At 57.9% G+C, this 19,334-nt stretch overlaps 1 protein-coding gene across 10 annotated transcripts; it reads right to left on the bottom strand.

Annotated features, from left to right (window-relative positions):
- Positions 1–2,823: 2,823 nt before the first annotated feature.
- On the bottom strand, positions 2,824–16,825 carry BRAT1 (BRCA1 associated ATM activator 1). 10 transcript variants are annotated; one of them, XM_019792985.2, is made up of 14 exons: positions 16,545–16,825; positions 16,057–16,321; positions 15,648–15,791; positions 12,065–12,219; positions 9,189–9,336; positions 8,339–8,711; positions 7,946–8,065; positions 6,855–6,946; positions 6,081–6,199; positions 5,543–6,005; positions 4,584–4,706; positions 4,379–4,477; positions 4,048–4,223; positions 2,824–3,737 (listed from the first exon to the last, which is right to left on the bottom strand). In XM_019792985.2, exons 3-14 carry the CDS (start codon positions 15,772–15,774, stop codon positions 3,039–3,041), a joined length of 2,694 nt encoding a protein of 897 aa, XP_019648544.2. In that variant the 5' UTR covers positions 15,775–15,791; positions 16,057–16,321; positions 16,545–16,825; the 3' UTR covers positions 2,824–3,038. The 10 variants fall into 10 exon arrangements, with proteins under 10 accessions (XP_019648544.2, XP_019648545.2, XP_011215184.1 ...); XM_019792986.2 differs by having other exon boundaries at positions 16,057–16,260; XM_011216882.3 differs by lacking the exon at positions 16,545–16,825 and having other exon boundaries at positions 4,584–4,686; positions 5,543–5,616; positions 5,819–6,005; positions 16,057–16,538.
- Between the last annotated feature and the right edge of the window lie 2,509 nt (positions 16,826–19,334).

Here is a 19,334-nt window from a genome sequence, read left to right as displayed (position 1 = left end):
ACATCTCAAAGGACAGGTGAGAATTTGCCAGAACCGATGGGAAAAAAATCCACAGATTCAAGAATCCCAGTGAATCCCAAGAATAAAAAACAAAAAACCAAAACAATAACAACAATAAAACCCCCTCACCTACATGATAATAAAATGGCAGAAAACCAAAGACAGGGAGACAGATGGTAAAGCAACCGTGGAGAAAAGAGAGGTTACCTTCAGGAACAGCAGTGAGGTGGGCAGTGCCCTCTCGGCCACGGCAGCAGGAGTCGGGGACAGTGGAGTGTGCTCAGTGAACCCCCGCGTGCTGTAAGAAACAGCTGCCAAAACGGAGTCTAGGCCCGAGAAGGACGGGGACAGGGTGACATCTTAGGACTAACCGAAACAGGAATTTTCATCGTCAGGCTCTCCCACGGGGCTGGCTGTAAATGCGGGCTCTGGGTGCCCCCCCCCGGGTCCCCCACCTGCTAAAGCTGAAACTGACGGAGGGCCCAGACATCTAGCCACTGCCCATGACTCACATAGGCTCCCGTGGGTGATTCTCCAGGAGGATGAGGTAGGGCTCTGCGAGAGATCCTGCAGGACAGGCTGATGGGCGCCTGACCCAAAGGATCTTGTGAGCAGCCTGCTGGCAATGGGGAGCCATGGCAGGTTCTAGGCAGGGAAGTGACAATGACCAGGTTTAGACAGATCACTGTGGCAGCCATGAGGACAGACTGGAGGGAGGGAGGGTCGAGGGAAGGAGAGCCATGGAAGTGGCTGCAGGAACCCACAAAAGAGGCAGCGGACACAGGGAAGTGTTACGGGGTCACGTGTGCAGTGTCCTTGCCCCATCCCAGTGTGGCTGACCCCACAGGCAGTGGGTGTGCAGGCCCACGGCTCACAGAGAGGTCTGGGCAGGAGTGTGAGGGTGGTGTGTGAAACCAGGGAGGCAGGTGGCAGAGCAGGAGAGCAGGCCAAGCCAGACGACCTCGGGGACACAGCGGTTAAAGACAACACGTGGCAACCGCCGTCTTCGTGAGCGACACACCATGTCTCCCCGTCAGCAACCCACAGCCTGGCGCAGCCCACACAGAACTCAGTGGAGGCAGGGGACCCACCCGGGACACAGCGGCCCATGAGTGGTGGAGCCAGGACGCGACCGCGGGTGCGGCGGGCAAGCCGGTCTCCCTCCACGGGCAGGTGGAAGCCACGGGGCCTATGGCATGAATGCGAAGTCGGCCCGGGACAGCCCCAGCGGCTTCCCACAGAGTGGTTTCCCAGAGCAGGTCACCCACTGTGCACACACTTCTCTCCCTCCAGGAGCCTATGTGATGTAGACAGCGCTGTGGGGCCTTCACCTCTGGGGGAAAGGGCAGGACAGGGCTCATCAGATGTTCTTTCTGCATCTATTGATCCGAGCGTGGGATTTTTCTCCTTTAGCCTGTGGACCCGACGGCTTACGTTAACTTTCAAAGGCCGACCCCAGCCTTGCACACCTGGCATGAATCCCGCTGGATGGCGGCGTCCAATTTTTTCGACATTGTCGGATTGGATGTGCTAGTGCTTTGACGCCGCCTGCCGCCTGTTCGTGGCATCCGGTGTCCAGCGCTTTCCTGGAGTATCTGTCTGCTCTGGGAGTCGGGTGATGCCTCACGGAAGGAACACTCTGGAAGTGACTGCAGAGCGCGTGCAGTTCCCCCTGCTCTGGTAGAGTTCCCCAGCGCACCCATCGGGGCCAGGGGCTCTGGGTCAGAAAGTGATGAATTATCGACTCCATTTTCCTAACACAAACAGGCCTATTTGGCGCCTGTTTCTTCCTGTGTGAGTTTGGGCAGGCTGCGTCTTTCAAGGGATTGGCCCATCTCGTCTAGGGCAAGTCTGTGGGCCCGAGCCTGCTCCCAGGACCCCTTTGTCATTATTCCCGGAGGTTTTCAGTGTCTGCGGGACCTGCAGTGAGCTCCCCACTTTCATTTCGGGGGTGATTTGTATCCCCTCTTTTCCGTAGTCAGCTTACCAATTTTACTTACTGATCACATCAAAGAATCAGCTTTTGGCTTAGAAGATTTTCTCTACTCATTTCCTCTTTTCAATTTCACTGCTCTCAGTTCCAATGTTTACTATTCCTTTCTCTTTTCTTTAATCTGCTCTTTTTCTCGTTATGGAAGGCAGAGCCTACTGATGGGAGGTGTTCCTTGTCTCCTGATCTCTGCACTCAAGGCTGTAACCTTCCCTCTGAGCTCTGCTTAAACCCAGAAACCTCCAGAGGTTGTATTTTCACTTTTATTTAAAAATGTTTCTAAATTTCTCGAGATTTCTTTTTTGCCCATGCCCGCTGCTTCAGAGCCCTAGGACACTTACCTGTGGGAGGCAAAGGGGAGAATCTCCATTTCACAGATGAGAGAACAGGCTCCGGGAGGGAGCGACGTGCCCTGGGTCCCACAGCCCGGAGACGGCAGACCTGGCCCCGGCGCAGCCGTGCAGCCCCCTGGGCACCGGCCCGGGTCCCAACTCCCCAACGTTACCACGAGCTGGGACACCAGGCTTTCAATCACTGCGAGCATATGGTGATCCTGGGGGCTCAGAGGCTGGAGACCTGGCCTTGGTCTGACCCAGGGTCACCATCACCAGGGTCTAGAATCCAGGGCCGGGCACTCTCCAGCCCAAGCTATGGTCTCTCGGATGTCTGGGTATCCCTGGGGCATAGTGGGTCCAAGTGGAGACCCCCCAACCCATACCCGTGAAGCATGTGGCTGTCCAGCAGAGAAATCCTTCCTCAGATGCTTCTCCAAAGCCCCACTAGGCCCAGGACCAACCCCCAGGGCTGTCTGAGAACACAGGCTAACTCAGGGGCACTGCCAAATGCCATTTATTTTGAGTACAAAACAAGCCACTTCTTTCATCATACATCAAGCCGGACTTGTCAACCTGGTTGGTCTCACTGATCCCGGTCTCCCCAAAAGGTCCCTCATGCGACCAGGCAGGCCATAGCTCTCAAGACAACAGGGTCCCAAGGAAGGGGCATGGCACAGGGGAGGGGGACCCGGGCAGGTCACCAACGGGCTGCCTCAGTAGCAGTCGGCCTCGTTCTCCCCCAGGATGCCCACCGTGGCCAGCATGTCCTGCAGGAGCGACTGGGGGCTCTTCTCCACGTGGTCGCTACTCTCGGCCAGTGCCCCCCGAAGGCCCTCCAGGTCCATCGACCTCAGCACGGCCAGCACGACCTCGGGCTCCAGGTCCCCCAGGGGCTGGGCCTGATCGCCCGCCTGCCACCTTTGCAGGGCGGCCTCCACGGAGGCCACGTCAGGGCTGATCCTGGCCTCCTGTGGGCTGCTGGACGAAGCCGTCTTGGCCCTCAGGAAGAGGAGAAGATCACAAGACTTCTGAGCCACGGGTCGGTCACAGTCAAACAAGGCACGGAAAGCGAACTCAAAGAGCCGCACTCGGCAGAGCGGCTGCAGGGCCTGGGCCAGCGGGCGAGCTGGGGCCACCACGGGCGGGGTCACGGCATAGGGACAGGGGGAGCCGGGCTGGCCCAGCGTCTGCTCCAGGAACACCAGCGCCAGCTCCAGGCCCTGGGCCCGGACCTCCCAGTCCAGATCCTGGCTGGCTACCTGGAGCACCCCGGCCACAAACTCTTCCGTGTCCCCCACCACGTCAGCATGGCTGTCCCTGAGCCACTGGGTGAAGACGTGCATGGCGGCCCTCCGCGGGAATCCCTCCGAGTCCGTGGAGAGGATGTGCAGAAGCTCTGAGAGCGGGCTCTTCTGGAGGGCAGAGCGAGAGGCGGTGGGAGGGGAGAGGGGAAGGCAGGGCCCCCACTGACCGGCACAGAACCCCCGCCCAATGAGAATCCCCCACCACCAGGTTTGGGGCGAAACCTGCTTTCCCCTCTGCCCCCCATTTGCTCATGTAGCAAACAGGGGTGACCGCGTCTAAGTGACAGGGGTGCCTGGAGGAAGAGCCAGAGATTCAGGGAACGTGCCAACAACCCTGGCCCCACACCGCCCAACACTGTACCCCGGGCATCAAGACGGTTACTGGGTGTGGGCTACCTGGGGACCCACCGCCTCCTACCTGCTGGCCGCCTAGGTGCTCAGGGCTGGCGGGGGAGACACACAGCCCCTGGCTGGAGAGCTGCCCCGTGGCGGCCACCGCACTGGCACGGACATAACTCTCAGGGTCTCGTAGGAGCTGCTCAGTGAGCTTGGGCACCTCCGAGGCGAGGAGCGCGTGTCTGAAGCTGGCCTGCCCTGGGGGTCCAAGAGGCCACAGCCGACTGTGACCAAGGCCTGAGCCCGCCGCCTCCTCCCTCGCTTCTGCAAGGGTAGCTCGGCGGTCTGCTTCCCAAAGCCGACAAGAAACAACCGGGGTGCTGAGGCCGGGCCCCCTCCCGCCCTGCACTCACCTCCCCAGCGTCCGGTCATCTGGGTCAGGAACTCGAGGCCGGAGTCCCTCACCTCCCAGCAGGGGCTGCACAGACGCTTCTGCAGCACAGGGAGCAGCTCTGGGGCAGGGGGGGCAGCTCAGAGGGGCCCATGCCACGCCCACCCTGCCCCCAACTGCCTCGCGCCTTCAACTCCCTCGGTTTACCTGGGAAGGGCCCGGATTACCTCTTAGGAACAGCAGGGCCTGCGGATCCAGATCCCAGCAGCCGGGGGTCTTGGGCGAGCTCAGGAGCCACCTGAACGTGGCCTGGAAGGCCTTCTTCAGAACCTGGAGCAGGCAAAGCGGGGCTGCAGGGCCAGGAGCGGTGAGGGGGGAGCTGGCCTGCCTGCCCCCCTCTGCCCACCCCGTGCTCCCGTCCCTGCTCTGAGACACACGATGGGGCCCTGGGGGCAGGGAGAAGGCGGCAGTGGGTTTCGTGTTCATGTGGCAGAAGCACCCAGCGGCGGCAGAGCCGGCATCCTGGGTCGCGAGACAGGACGAGGAAGCAGCTCCCGTCAGGACCCCCGCTACGGGACAAACTCCAGGCCCCCACACCCCAGAGGCCCAGGAAGCCACCAGGCCTGCTGTCCCCACCTCTAACCACCTGCTCGACAGCAGGCGGCCTTCACGCTGCGCCCACCAGAGCCCCGCTACCATGCAGCCACACGGACGAGTACGTTTGCAGAAAACGTGACAGAGTCTGGATCCCAAGTGCAGGGCCCGTCTGGCTCCAGCTCCCCACTCCCAGAGAATTCCCTGCTCTCCACAGCTCGGCATCCCCGGCGCTCAGTCCTCACCACCGCTAGGCCCTGGGTCAAACCCCAAGCCGCCGCCTGCCCCTCACTTTAAGAAGTGAGTCTGGGGGCGTCTGGGGGGCTCAGTCAGCTAAGCATCCAACTCTTGGTTCTGGCTCAGGTCACGATCTCAGGGTCATGGGATCGAGCCCCGCATTGGGCTCTGAGCTCAGCCCAGAGTCTGCTTGAGATTCTCTCCCTCTCCCTCTGCCCCCTCCCTGCTCTCTCTAAACAAATCTAAAAAAGAAGCGACTCTGACCCCACAGAAGATCCTGTTCTGAGAAGCCTGCAGGGTCCTCCTCACACGTCTCCCCCTTCCCCCTCCCTCCCCCCACACCCCATGCCTGTACCGTGGGGCTGGAGTCTGGGCTCCTGAGATATTCCAGAAGGACAGCAAACACCTCCGTCACCAGCTCTGGGGGGCCTGAGACAGACACAGAAGAAGCACCCAACCTCCCTTCCAGGGGCCTCCCCAGCACCAGAGTGCGTCAATCCGAGGAAAGCAGGGGACAGAACCCGTTGGCCAGCCGAACCCACCCCCCGCCCAGAGAGGACACGCAGAGGATGGCGGTCCCGGCACAGCTGAGCAGCGGGCAAGCGGGGCCTGTGGGGGCATGCTGGCCTACCTGTCCCCTGAGACAGCGTCCCCAGGAAATCGAGGGCCGCCCGCTGGACCCGCACGCAGCCCAGCAGGAGCGCACAGAGGTGGCGCCCCGCGTCGGAAGTGGGGCTCGCTGAGCCTTGGCACAGCTGCAGCAGGGTCACCGCGGCCCCCAGCAGGGATGCCTGGGGCCAGGGGCACGGGCGCTGGGGCTGGGAGAGAGGGGGGGGTCAGTGCAGGCCCCGAATCCCATGGCCACTGCAGACTTGGGCCCAGGCTGCACTTACCAGGGGCAGCAGCAGCTCCAGGTGGGCCAGGGTCCGGCACAGGAGACCCACGCAGGCCGCCTTGGAGGGGAGGAGGGTGTCCACTGTCACGGAGTCACCTGCGGTACCATCCACCATGCCTGCGGGCCGAGCCAGAGGCAGCGCCCAATCAGCGGGCGCCTCCCACACGCCCCTGCAGGCCTCGGCTGCTGGCCACTGACCCCGCGGCTGTCACCGCACGTGGGAGACCAGGACCGGAGGCTCCCAGGGCTGACGCGCCCAGGGGGACAGGCTAGCCAGAGCGGGGCTGTAAACCTGTCTGCAGGGCTCCTGAGCTGTCGAGCCCAGCTCTCCCCACAGCCCGTTCCTGGGCCGGTCCCGCTGCTCAGGAGACTGGTCCCTATGCTCAACATGGGGCTACTAGGCCCCCATGGGTCCTCAACACACTGTGCGGCCGAAGCAAGATGAGTCATAGGAGGGGAAGCCACCCCCACACCACCCGGGTCACAGAATCTAAACGGGAATCACCATGTGGCGCACGCCCACGTAACCACCCAGCTGCTCTGGGGCCACCCCGGATGACGCCCATTGGGGGTGATACTGCCCCGTTCATCCCACGGCAGGGACGCGAGACAAGCAGCAGTCAGGCCTGTGACAACAGCCCCCACCTGCACTCTCAGCGGGAATGGCAAACTGGGCACCCTGCTGCCCACCGGCCTCCCCAACACCAAGGACACGCCCCGGACCCCAGCGGCCGGCCCTCCTGCACCTGCCTGCCCTCAGGAAGCAGCATACCTGAGGCCCCAGGGGCCTGAGTCGTGGCTTTAAGGACACAGGCCAGAGGCTGGAGGAGGACAGCAAAGGCCTGGGCCCTCAGTGCCTGTGGACTAAGCACAGAGGACATGGTGAGTACCACTTTCCGACCCTGGGCTGAGCCGGCTGCCCGCCCAACATCCCCAGCAAGTCTGGGGCAAGGAGGCCAGTGCTGGGGTCCAGACACCCCCTTGAGAAACAGCTCCCTTGAAAGCACTGTGACCAGCAATCAGGCCGCCAGCGTGGGACTCCACGGAAGCTGCTACAACTGCCAGAAAGCACCTACCCGGGCCCCAGGAACAGCCCCTCGAAGGATGGGCCACATTTGCTCCAATGGACAGTGCCTGCTGAGGGCCAGGGAACAGGAGCCCCACCGTCCAGGAGCGATCCTGGGGCTTCATGTACTGCGTTCTTGGGCTCGGGGTTGGGTGGGAGGCTAAGATGGCATAGAATTCTCCCTCCGGGCTGGCTTCAGACCCCTTCAGACCACCACCTCTCCCTGAACATCTGGAGAGCCTGGAGCCCATAGCCAGGCTTGCACTGTACCCCCAACAGCTCGGGGGAGTGGGTCCAGTGGCAACTTTCACCCCCAACCTGCGCCAACATGACCACCTCTCATCTGCCCAGCACCCTGGAGAAACTCCCTTGTTCTTCCCATCTCTCTGGACCCATGCATCCTTCCCTCTCCTGCGGGAAGCTGTCTGGCCACTCCTGCCTACTGGGTCCCCCTCTACCGTCCCAGGGCCCCTAGAACCCACCCCAGTGATGTGCACACCACGCTAAGGCCACTGGGGAGGGGAGCGGAGGGCAGCTGAGCGAGCGGATCCAAGAGTCTGCTGAATCTCTGGGGAGCCTATAAAGCTTCCGTTCAAAAACTTTACTCTCCCCACAACATGCAGAAGCCACAGCCTCCAGCAAGGCCTTCGCGATAACTGAAGTATGGCCCAGCCACACCCCCGATGGCTGCCTCGGACCCTTCTCTGTTCAGGAGCTCCCCAAAAGCTCTCTGACCACAAGGGCCATGCCCGAGACCTCTCTGCCTGTCCTCACAAGTCATAAACCCCACTCCTTACCAGTCCTGCAGTTTCAGGATCCCTAACGCCAACGGCCCTGCTTGGGTAGGGCTCAGACGGCTCAGAGTCTGAGCCAGAGTCTCCCACAGGCCGCAGCTGGAAGAACTCAGCCCAGGAGAACTGCAGAGAAGCCCAGAAAGGAAATCAGTTCTCTGTCCTGCTCACCAAAGCCCGCGTGGTGTCCAGTGCGCTGCCACAGCCCTGGCACTGGGTATGCCCAGCTGAAACACAGTCCTTCCTAGGTGGGTGGGCTTTCAGACCCCCTCTGGCATTCCCCTGCTCCCCGCGGTGCCCTGGGGGAACCCACGAGGTGTGGCCACAGGTCTAGAAGCTACCCTAAGACTTGCCAAGTGAAACAGCACCCCCAACTCCTGCCCACCCAGAGGAACTGACCGGGCCACACTGAGGAGGAGATCCACGAGCGAGTGTGCAGCTGGGACAGGGTCTTTCTCCAGCAGACCGGCCACGAGCGGACTCAGCCGTACCCACAGAACTCGTGTCCAAGGGTCGTGGCAGTGCCCGAACGTGGTGGTCAGGACGTTTAGAGCCTGTGTGATCTGCGGGGTAGCCGCGGAGCGCAGGGACTCTTCGATGTGATCCACGATCTTCTGGGCACATGCCGGCCAATCACCAGCCTGCAGGCTGGGGGGCCCGTCGGCAGGGCCTTGCATAGACAAGCCCAGTATGTGCACCAGGAGCTGCCCGGCTGCCGAGGCCACAAACAGGCTGGAATCTCCCTGCAGGGAGAAGATGGTGTCAACGGCACCTGGGGTAGGGGACAGGGCAGGGAGAGAAGAAAATGGGCTTGAGCTTGCACAGAATGAGGGAGAGGGCAGAGATGCTAAAACCACTGTGAGCAGCTTCCACGGCCAGGCTTCAGAGCTACAGGAGGCACCGCTAGGGCCCCGGCCTCCCCTCTGCTCGGAGGCCAGGAGCCAGAACAGAAGGCTCCAAGGGCGAGCAGCGTTAGGCTCTTGCAACGAGGCTTTTGATCCTAACTAATCTGAGCGTCACTCCGACTGCTGGGTCTGCCCTGGGAGCCAAGGGCACTGCAGTGACCCTGAGGGGCCTCTAGCCCACTTCCCACACCTGTGACCCCGCGTGCTCCTCACAGCAGCCCCCCAACATCACAGCCACCTTCACAGACACGCAGACATGGCCCGGCAAGGTGCTGTGATGTCCCCGCAGTCACACAGGCTTGGCAAGGCCACGGGCTGAGGGCGCAGCAGGCAGGGGCACTCACCACAGTCGGCCAGGAAGTGCAGGGCACTGGGGTGCCGCGCCAGGGAGCGCAGACCCTGGATCCAGCCGCTGCGCACGGTGGGAGCGGTCCAGGCGGCCCCTCCCAGGGGTCCTGCCTCCCCAAAGAGCCTGGGCAGCAACTCCCCCTGCTGGGAAGCAGAGAAGGAAGTGGTGAGCGGGGCCCGCTGCCAGGAGATGGGCAGTGCAGGGCCAGTCAAGGCACTTCTCTGGACTTGCTCACTCGCTGCCAACACGAGGAGCCTGCAGGCAGCTTCTGGAACCGGCCCCAGAGGCCCCGGCACAGCCACATCTGCCTGCCAGTGCACAGCTCTGGGAGAAGAACTCGGTTTTATTTATTTATTTATTTATTTATTTAAGATTTTATTTATTTATTTGACAGAGACAGAGAGAAACAGCCAGTGAGGGAGGGAACAGAAGCAGGGGGAGTGGGAGAGGAAGAAGCAGGCTCACAGCGGAGGAGCCTGATGTGGGGCTCGATCCCAGGACCCTGGGATCACGCCCTGAGCCGAAGGCAGACGCTTAACCGCTGTGCCTCAGGCGCCCCTAAGAACTGGGTTTTAGGGGCGCCTGGGTGAAACAGCGGTTAAGCGTCTGCCTTCGGCTCAGGGCGTGATCCCGGCGTTATGGGATCGAGCCCCACATCAGGCTCCTCCGCTATGAGCCTGATTCTTCCTCTCTCACTCCCCCTGCTTGTGTTCTCCTCTCTCGCTGGCTGTCTCTACCTCTGTCGAATAAATAAATAAAATCTTAAAAAAAAAAAAAAAAAAAGAACTGGGTTTTAAATAAAAGTTCATCAATCCTGTTAGTTGTTTACTTCAGAAATCCTCCCCCCAAACCAGTACCATGAGTTTCACCTCCAAAAGTCCACCTCTGACCGGGACATCGTATTCGAGGACCCCAACGGCACCCACGCTCCTCCGGGTATCCCCCACCCCGGATACCCCAGCACACCCACTGTGTCCGCCCACCCCGCTCCCCGCACCTGTTCAACCCTTTACAACCCAGCTGCGAGCCCACCACCCCACAAAGCCGACACTCCCTCCCCACCCCCCTGCCTGGCAGGCTAACTCCCCACTCAAGCTCCACCGGCTTAGGGACGCCCACGGTACAATCATGCATTGCCCTACATTTCTTGCCAGTGTGTAAGATTCTCGTTCACTACTAGGTTTCAACAGGGTGCGTGGGAAACCCTGATGCTGCCTCTTACTGAGGGAGCTGGTGCAGCCATTCACTCTGAGCCTCTCTGCGCACAGAAATGGCGCTCAGAGCCTATGCTCAGGCCACGGGGCATCCCGTTCGGCTATGGCCCGCCCCTCAAGGTACAAGAGGCCCCTCTGATCATCTCAGACTCCAGGATCAGGGATAGTGAGACCTCAGAGACAGACTCCGACCGCTCACGGATAGGAGCCCTCCTCTACAGCAGCCACGGGCCTCTGGGGGGTGCCGCCGCTGGGGATCCGCTGTCACGGAAGGTCCACCCTCCCTAAGTGACAGCCCCTCGCCAATGGGTGGGTACAGAGGCTCAGCCCCCTGCCTTGCTTGGCCGTGGGCATGTCCCCTGCCTTGACACTGTCGACTGCAGAGCAGCTGGCTGGGGAGGAGCCCGTGGGTCTGTGAGACCTCCCAGGAGTCTGTGCGGGGCAGCTGGGGAGGCCACCCAGTGCTGTCAGCCCCGGAGCAGAGCAGCCTTTTCCTGCAGCTGACAGCCCATCCCTGGCCTGGGCCTCTCGTCCCCGCAGGCAGCTGGTGACAGACTCCTGAAGATCCAATGTGAGCCCTGCCGCCTCTGGGGGGCTCCTACATCAGGCCTCCCGTTTCCTCATCTGCAAAATAAAGACTGCCGGTCTGCTGACTGGCCAGGGCCGCCGGGATGAAATGAGAGTGACTCTGCGGACCCTGAGGAGTTTCACAAACTGCAGGCACCACGGGCGTACATGCGTGACCACGGGTATCACGCGAGGACCACGGGCGCGCACGCGCAACCACGGGTATCACGCAAGGACGGCAAGCACAAACTTACGCCCCAGAACACACTTGGGCGTAGCGAGTTCCCGGAGAACATCCTGGAAAACCCCGGAAAACCGGTCCCCAGCGAGCCATGCTGGGCTGCGCCGCTGGAAGCTGTGTGCCACCGGCCTGTGGACCGTCCACAAATGGCATCCCAGAGCTACTGAGAGCACACAGCCCTCCCCACTGCTGTCCTCGCTTCAAGCCACTGCATCACAGCATGGCCTCCCCGGGGCCCTGTGCACCCTGGGTCGGAGAAAGTGGAGACGCCTTCCCAAGAGCTGGTAAGGCTCCGAGAGATGCCATCGCAGGGCCAGACAGGCTCCCAATGGGCATCGCTTAACCAACCCAGCTGTGCCCATACAGGGGGTACAAAGCTAAGACCCACGGCTCTGGGGGGCTCCCCAAGCTCCATGCCTTAGTACTACATAGAGATTCTCGTGAGTCACTCATTCATAATCTAATAAGACCGAGCGTGAGACTGACGGTCTTGCTTAACCCTTGTGATGGTTCCACGTGACACACACAACTCTCCTGTCACCGGAAGAAACCAAGGCTCCGAGGGCTCATGAACTTGAGCAAGTCCACGCAGCAGGCCAAGTGTCAGAGCTGAGTCAAGCCCAGCTCTGATTCCAAAAACCTGACCCTTTTACCTCAACATCATTCCTGGCCAGTTTTTCAAAGAAGGATCACACTCAGGAATAAAAAGCTGGTGGTACAAGTCAGGACATGGGGCCGCGCGTTTCAGAGACCGAGGGACCATGGCGGCTGCCACTGTTTTGTGCACCCGCAGAGAAGTGAGCCGTGCACCTCTCGGTGGGGCACTCAGGTGGGAGGACCCAGGCTCACCTGAAGATACTGGAAGCAATCTTCCTGGGCAGCGAATACCCCCGTGAGGCGGAGTGAGAAGGAGAGGACTCTGGAACTCAGGTCCTGGGGTTTCAGCATGTGGCACAGCAGCTCTACGAGGCAGGGGTTCTCCTGTAACAACAGGAGACTGGACCCTGGGGGCAGGCCCAGCCAGCGAGAGGGTCACTGGGGCGCAGCAACGCAGCTTGCCCTAAGGGACCGTTCTTTTTTTTTTTTTTTTTTTTAAGATTTATTTATTTGAGAGAGAGAGAGAGAGAGCGCACGCACTCCCACGTGTGAGTAAGGGGAGGAGCTAAGGGAGAGAAAGGACGCCAAGCAGACTCCCCTCTGAGCACGGAGCCTGACTGCTTGATCCCACGAGCCTGACTGCTTGATCCCACGACCCCGAGATCATGACCTGAACAAAAATCAAAAGTCAGACACTTCACTGACTGTACCACCCAGGTGCTCCCCTCCTTTAAGTCTGGTCTATTTAAGTCATCTCTACACCGAACGTGGGGCTTGAACTCACAACCCCGAGATCAAGAGTTGAACTCTTCGGACTGAGCCAGCCAGGCCTCCCCCTAAAAGGACCATTCTTCTGGCAACTCCCAGACCTCTTTCTCTCCCGCTGTTAGATTTAGCAGTCCTACTGGGAGAAAATATTTGCAACAAACACAACAAAGAAGACAGGACCTGAACTCCGTGGGAGGGCACGAACTAGAAAGCCATTACCTCCAAACTGGGTAAGGGTCAGGACAGGAAACACAAGGGGCTAGCAAACCAGAGCAGGCCTCCTGTTGCTGCCAGCTACAAAAAAGGAATGCAAATTAAAGCACGAGGACACTTTACATCTCCAATGGATGCTTCTTCTTACGCTGAGAGTACTGCCCACAGGAAGGCCAATGGAACGGCCATCCTTTTCCAGGCGTGGCACCAGAGAGGCCTACACTCCGCTACACTGCTGTCTAAAGGCACCCAGGCGGGCAAAGGGACATGTGGGACACAGGCTGGGAGGGTTTTCCGTTGAGAGGCCCTTACGGGCACAACCACCACCAAATGTGGCTCAGTGAGAAGGAAAAAGAACAGTGTGAAGAAGACAGAAACATGAATCCGAGAAACCAATAAACACGTGGACGAATCTAAAAAAGCACTAACTTTAAAAATTAAATAACTTTTGCTGGGTTTTAAAACAAGATAGAAGCAAAATTCCAGACAATAACAACATGGAAGACTGTGGTGGGCTGGAGTTAAAGTGCCCTGAGATCCTCGTGTTGGGGGAATGGATAGAGATTCTAGTCAACCTCTGACTTTTTTTTTTTTTTAACTTTTGACTTTTTAAATCCAGGTTGTGTGTGAAGATAACCACTAAAGAACATAAGTGGAATGCATAACTTTAAAACCAGGAAAGGAAAAAGAATTTAAAAATAAAAGATTTATTAATCCAATAGAGGGCAGAAAAGGAGGAAAAAGGAACCAAGACAAGGCATGGAAAGTTCTAAAAAAATACAAAAGAACATAGGTTCAAACAGAACAGTAAGCTCGAGAAATGAAGCAGATCGTCTGTTAAAGAGTTGCTCGTATTAAATGGAGAACAAGCCAGCCATGCAGCGTTTATGAGAATAGAGGAAGCAGGACGGTGCAGAAAGGAGGGGAGCACAGCGGTGAGGGCGCACCACGCAGCTTCCCACCTCAGCACGGCCACAGCAAGAAGAACACCCGACAAACCGGACTTGAAAGCAGAAAGCATTACTGGTGCTTCTAGGAGAAAGTCACTGTTCAAAGGTAGAACGGTGCACACCTATGGACCTAAGCTAGTTTCCAGATCTATAAAGGAAAACACAAAACGGAATTTCAAAGAAAAATTGTTGAATCCACAATCTCAGGGTAGTGTCTTCCCATCTCAGAACCAATCAAGCACACCGATTAGCAAGGACACGGCGGGCCTGCACTGCGGAAACCTGAATAAGGAGCGCGTGTGGAGACCGTCCCTCACATCGTGCTGAGCGCCGAGGCCAACAGAGCACAGGCTGGCCGGGAGAGGCGAACTGTGGACGGCACCCCACTTCCTTTAAGGGGAGGACCGTGCTGCAAAATCACGCTGCGCCAATGCCTGTACCGCCCTGTGTGTGAACTCACTGAAAACCAATCAGTTGTGCTGTACACTGTGGGTCACTTCCATGGTACGTAAGCTATGTCTCAAAGAAACCTGTCCAAAGTAAATTTTAAAATCTGACAACAAACTAGGCCACAGCTGAGGACTCTGCTAATACCACAAACACAGCAGATAGTGAAATCTACAGAAGATTTGTAAAAGTTGTCTGCACACTCTGCCACAATACAGGCCTTGATGGATACAAAGAAATCAGAATATACATATTTTCTAAGTCCAATGAAATAAGTTAGATGGCAATAATAAAAAGACAGAAGATACCCTTCTAAATCGCTTGTGTGTGAAGGAAAAAAAATCACAACGAAAAGTACAAAATATCTGGAAACAAATGACAGAAATACCATGCAGGAAAACATGCAGGACATAGTGTCTATAGAAGTGGGCGGCCTCACGTGCGTGTATTAGAGAAGAGAGACCGAGATGTTCAACTCAAAGGGAAGGAAATCAGCAGAAATTAATGACACGGGCTCTATCCTAAGCCCACTACCAGCCAACAGATAGACCATCTATGTGAAAAGATTTACATAGGAAAAAAGCCAGCGTTATTTATACTAAGTGACATTAGAAATGCAAACATCTAATAATAGTGGTGTGATTATATAAATGTCCATTCACACAGTGAATGCAGAGTCAATAAAATCAACACGTTCTACAGAGGAAACTCCCACCATAACGGTAACAGAGAAAGAGCAAGACACTGTGCTGTATCTTCACAGCGACCTCATTTGTATAAGACAAAGGCAGCTTTGGGGCGCCTGAGTGGCTCAGTCGGTTAAGTGTCTGACTCTTGACTTCAGCTCAGGTTGTGATCTCAGGGTGCTGGGATCAAGCCCCTCCTGGGGCTCCATGCTGAGTGGGGAGTCTGCTCCGATTCTCTCTCTCTCTCTCTCCCTTTGCCCCTCCCCCCGCTTGCACGAGTGTCCTCTCTCTCTCAATAAATAAATAAAATCCTAAAAAAAAGAAGAAAAATGCAGTTTTATGATGTGTTAGGAAAAAAGGCTGGGAAGAAATTAAGAAGTTGATGGTGGTTTAATTTTCCTCTTTACTCCTTTGTGTTGTTCAAGGTTTATCTAAAGAATACATATTAGTTTCATAACAACAAAAAGTGATTTCTTGAAACAAACAAATAAATGCAACAGTAACAACAAAGTTAAGTTGCTGGGCAGACATCTAGTGTGAACTGAACAAGAGGCAGCTTCAATCAGGGCTGCAAGCTGATAAGAACTTCCAAGATTAAGCTCTCCCCTGCTCATTTCCTCTGGCTTCAACTTGACATGTCTCCAAATAGCCAGGGGGACTCTCTAGGACGTGAAGGAAGGGAACTAGGGGGTCACCGCTTCCCCTGCACAGGGGAGTCCCACACTCCCTCCGGCCTCTGGGAGACAGTCAACAGCAGCACCCTCCCCTTACCAGCTTCAGTTATTGTTTTAAACCAGTCCAACAGCTTCTCCAAACAGGTGTCATCTGCCATAGGCTGCCTGGGGTCTGCCAGAACGGCACAGAGAGCCGGGAGGAGTTGGGAGCATTCTGGGTCCATGGTGAGGCCGGAGATTCCTGCAACGAATACGTCAGGGCCAGGTCCCCCCCACCCTAGCCACAGGCAGCCCCCGTGTCTGCTTGGGCCAGGCGCTGAAAGACCGCAGTCCTCTGAAGGGGCTGCCGGGGGAGGGGACGCAAAACCCCAGCCTGGGTGGTACTGAGAGGTGGTCAGGAGCAAGCAGGGCCCCGAGTTCCGGCCGCCCGCGCTCCAAAGGGGCCTTAGGCGCTCAGAGCCTGCCAACCTTGGACTCTGGTGGGAGGCGGGCAGCTTGATGCTCACCCGGACAGCAGACAGCGCGTGGACCAGTTAGGGGTGTGTGTGCGCGTTCTGGCGCCAGCCACGCGCACGGGGGCAGAGCGTCTCTCCCGGGGTCAGCGCGTCTGCATCCGACACGCCTGCAGCCAGCAGCGCGGGGAGGGGGAGGCGCTGAGGCGCTCCGTCCACTGTCAGTCCCTCCTGGGCCAGGACGTGCACCTGCGAGTCCTGCCGGGGAGGGGACCGGGAGCCCCTCGGTCACACCATCAGGGCGCGCTATCTCGAGAGGCTGTGGGTGGGCAGGGGGCTCTGTCGCAGTCGGGAGTGGGTCTGTCCATCCCCGGTGAGGCTAGCTCCCTGAGGAGGGAGACCTCGCTGCGGGAGCCGTCGCGGCCCCGGCCGGCCGAAGCGCCCAGAGGGGTACGAGGAGGCTGCCCCGGGACCCCTGCGCCCCGGTCCGAACACTACAGCCACCCGCTCGGCCGCGAACCCTTCCCGGACGCGTTGCTCACCTGCTCCGCGTCCCTCCGCCGCCGCAGGCTCCGCCCCGGACCGGACCGCGCCACTTGGCGGGTCTGGAGGGGGCCCGCACAGGGACGGCGGCCAGGGGAAACCCTGAAGGTCCCTGGAAGGCCACCCTGGGAGCCCCGGGGGCCCACACTTGGGGAACGAAGTCAAGCGGAGGGGCGCTGACACAGGCCGGCCCCAAACCCGTGAACCCGACCCATCACCGTCACAGGGACGCCGGTGGTACCCGCCAGAGGATCCAGCGGGCTTTGCGCCCAGAAGGCGGAGCTTTTCTGGAGGAAGGGGTGGGACCAAGACCGGAAAAGGCGTGGCCTCATCAGGCGGGGGACCAAGTGTCTGGGCGGGCGGGTGGGAGGGAACCGGAAAGGGGCGTCCTCATCTTTAAGGTGAAGTACTTGGTCCTTTGGCCTCCAAACTGGGTCCTCCGGGCCCATCAGCTGTGTGCTAGAGTTCTCAAAGCCAGTGGACAGAAAGAGGCCTCATCGTGGGGCGCCTGGGTGGCTCAGTCGGTTAAGCCTCTGACTTTTGATCTCAGCTCAGGTCTTGATCTCAGGGTTGTGAGTTCAAGTCCTGTGTTGGGCTCCAACAAGAAAGCAAGCCTCATCTTCCCATAGCGTCAGTGCTTCAGCAAGATTTTAGGGGAAACACCAGGTACATATTAGGGTGTGGAAAGCAGCATTCCTAGGGGCACTAAGCTAAAAAGACTTCTAAAAAAATGGACTTTGATGGGCAACCACTCCGGACACCCCCCCCCCTTAGAACTACTTGGGTGAAAAGATTTGAACTGCACAGTTCTCTTCCCTGAATTGTGATCCCTCGTTGTAAAAATGCGGATGATATTTGCGTGATCTAGCAGTTGTGGGGGGAAAACATCTAGTAACACTGTGCTAAGTGCTTCACTTAATATTAGCCCGGGTGATGCTGTGCCAGCTCTAGGAGGGTGGGTACCATTACCATCCCCTCAGATGAGTAAACTGAAGGGTAGAGGGGCTAACTCCTAAGGTCACAGAGCTAGTGGGCTGGCACGACCGGGATCTGAACCTAGGCAGCCTGGCTCCAGAGTTGAATACTATATTACACAGGTCTACCATTTCCATTTTGTACCTGAAACTTTTGAGGACGCGTGGTTCAGAAAACATATTGTTCACACTTTAGAGAAGTTGCATGGTACATAACTGTATGTGAGCAGGATCTGATGCCACACACCATAATGCCGATGAATTAAAAGTTCCATGGTGAGACTCATTAACATACACTCCAAGTGAAACACACAAGAACTTTACATCCTCTCAGCTCAGACTTTTGTTGACAAATGAGTTGAGGTCAGAACAGGTTTTGCCAACAAAAAAATTTTGAAAGGCTTTCAGAAGTTTTTAGAATTCAGATGTTCAGGTAGCAAAAGCTCTTGTTCACCTTGTGGGCAATACCTCGAGGAAATAAATGGGAGTCGTTAAGATAAGCAGCTCAGGGGGCACCTGGGTGGCTCAGTTGTTAAGTGTCTGCCTTCAGGTCATGATCCCAGGGTCCTGGGATTGAGCCCCGCATCAGGCAGGGAGCCTGCTTCTCCCTCTCTCTCCTTCTGCCTGCTGCTCCCCCTACTTATGCTCACGCTCTGTCTCTGCCAAATAAATAAAATATTTTTTAAAAAGATAACCTCAGTTTCTCCTGCTGGAGGGGCGGCAGCCTCTGAACCACCGTGTGGCTCACCCCCTTTGTTGTGTGGGTGAGGATGCAGAGGACAGGAGAGCCATGAACCCGTAGTGGGTGTTGGTGTCAGAACTAGAGCAGTAATAACCTGCCAGGCATTTCTACTACACCACTTCAGTGGTGTAGGGATTCATTCACTCACCCCATCAAACGAAGTCTGTCACATTGCACTCATTCTGGAAAGGGGAAGCTAATCACTTTATAGATATCGACTCATTTGATCCTCACAACACTTCTCCCCACTTTATATTTGAGGAAACAGCGGCACAAAGAAGTTACATGATTCCTTGGACGCCAAGTATATACTAATTGAGCACCTGCCTGTGCCAAACCCTGTAGCAAGGATGGAGGTCCGGGGTGTCAACAAAGCCGCTGCCCCAGAGAGCTCACATTCTAGACATGGAATGCGCTTGTGGATAATGTCACGTGGCTGGGGGGGGGGAAGCAGGGCGAGGGGACAGAGTAGGTGCCCTTGGAGACCTGTATGAAGAAGCAAGAGCACATCATACTTACTACTAATAATTTAAATAAGCTTTGGAAACCAGTGCCCCTAAAGAGCTTCATGATGCTCACTGAGTGCGGTGCAAACTCATTATTTTTTACTGTTCTGGGGCAACGTCAGAACCCTAGAGCCTAAGACAGAGATCAGGAAGGATAACTTTCTGAATGCCAGGTGACCAGAACGAGCAGCTTGGGACACTGCCCAAGCCCCTTGCCCCTTTCAGCGTTAACCTAACAAATACTAGCAGCCTGCTCTGGTGACTAGCGGACGGGCTTGTCGAGAAGCCTCCGCGAAAGACGGCGGCGGACGCACTGCAGGAGCCCTTAAGCGCGACCCCGCGGCTTGGCAAGGCCGGGCTCTCCGCCCCGCACCTCCGGGCGCGCTGCCGGTCAGCCCGCGGGTTTCTTAGCGCACGCGCACGGTCGGCCGGACTCGCCGGCGCCGGCCACATCCGGGGCTCCGCTGGCGGCGCGGTTACCATGGCAGCGGGGTCGCGGCTGGCGCGCGGTGGCAGGCCCGGAGGCTGCGGGCAGCCGGGCGGCCGGAGGAGCCGCGCAACCCGACA

This window comes from Ailuropoda melanoleuca, chromosome 10, assembly GCF_002007445.2.
Source record: "Ailuropoda melanoleuca isolate Jingjing chromosome 10, ASM200744v2, whole genome shotgun sequence".
Lineage (NCBI taxonomy): Eukaryota > Metazoa > Chordata > Mammalia > Carnivora > Ursidae > Ailuropoda > Ailuropoda melanoleuca.
Note: the sequence above shows the minus strand (reverse complement) of the source record. Positions and strands in the feature narration are given on the sequence as shown.

Coding starts and splice junctions, on each gene's coding strand:
- BRAT1 (XM_019792985.2), bottom strand. CDS start 15,774: ATGGACCCAGAATGCTCCCAACTCCTCCCGGCTCTCTGTGCCGTTCTG. Junction 6,947..7,945: donor ATCCTGAAACTGCAGGACTG/GTAAGGAGTGGG, acceptor CTCTGTGCTTAG/TCCACAGGCACTGAGGGCCC. Junction 6,006..6,080: donor TGGAGCTGCTGCTGCCCCTG/GTAAGTGCAGCC, acceptor CCTCTCTCCCAG/CCCCAGCGCCCGTGCCCCTG.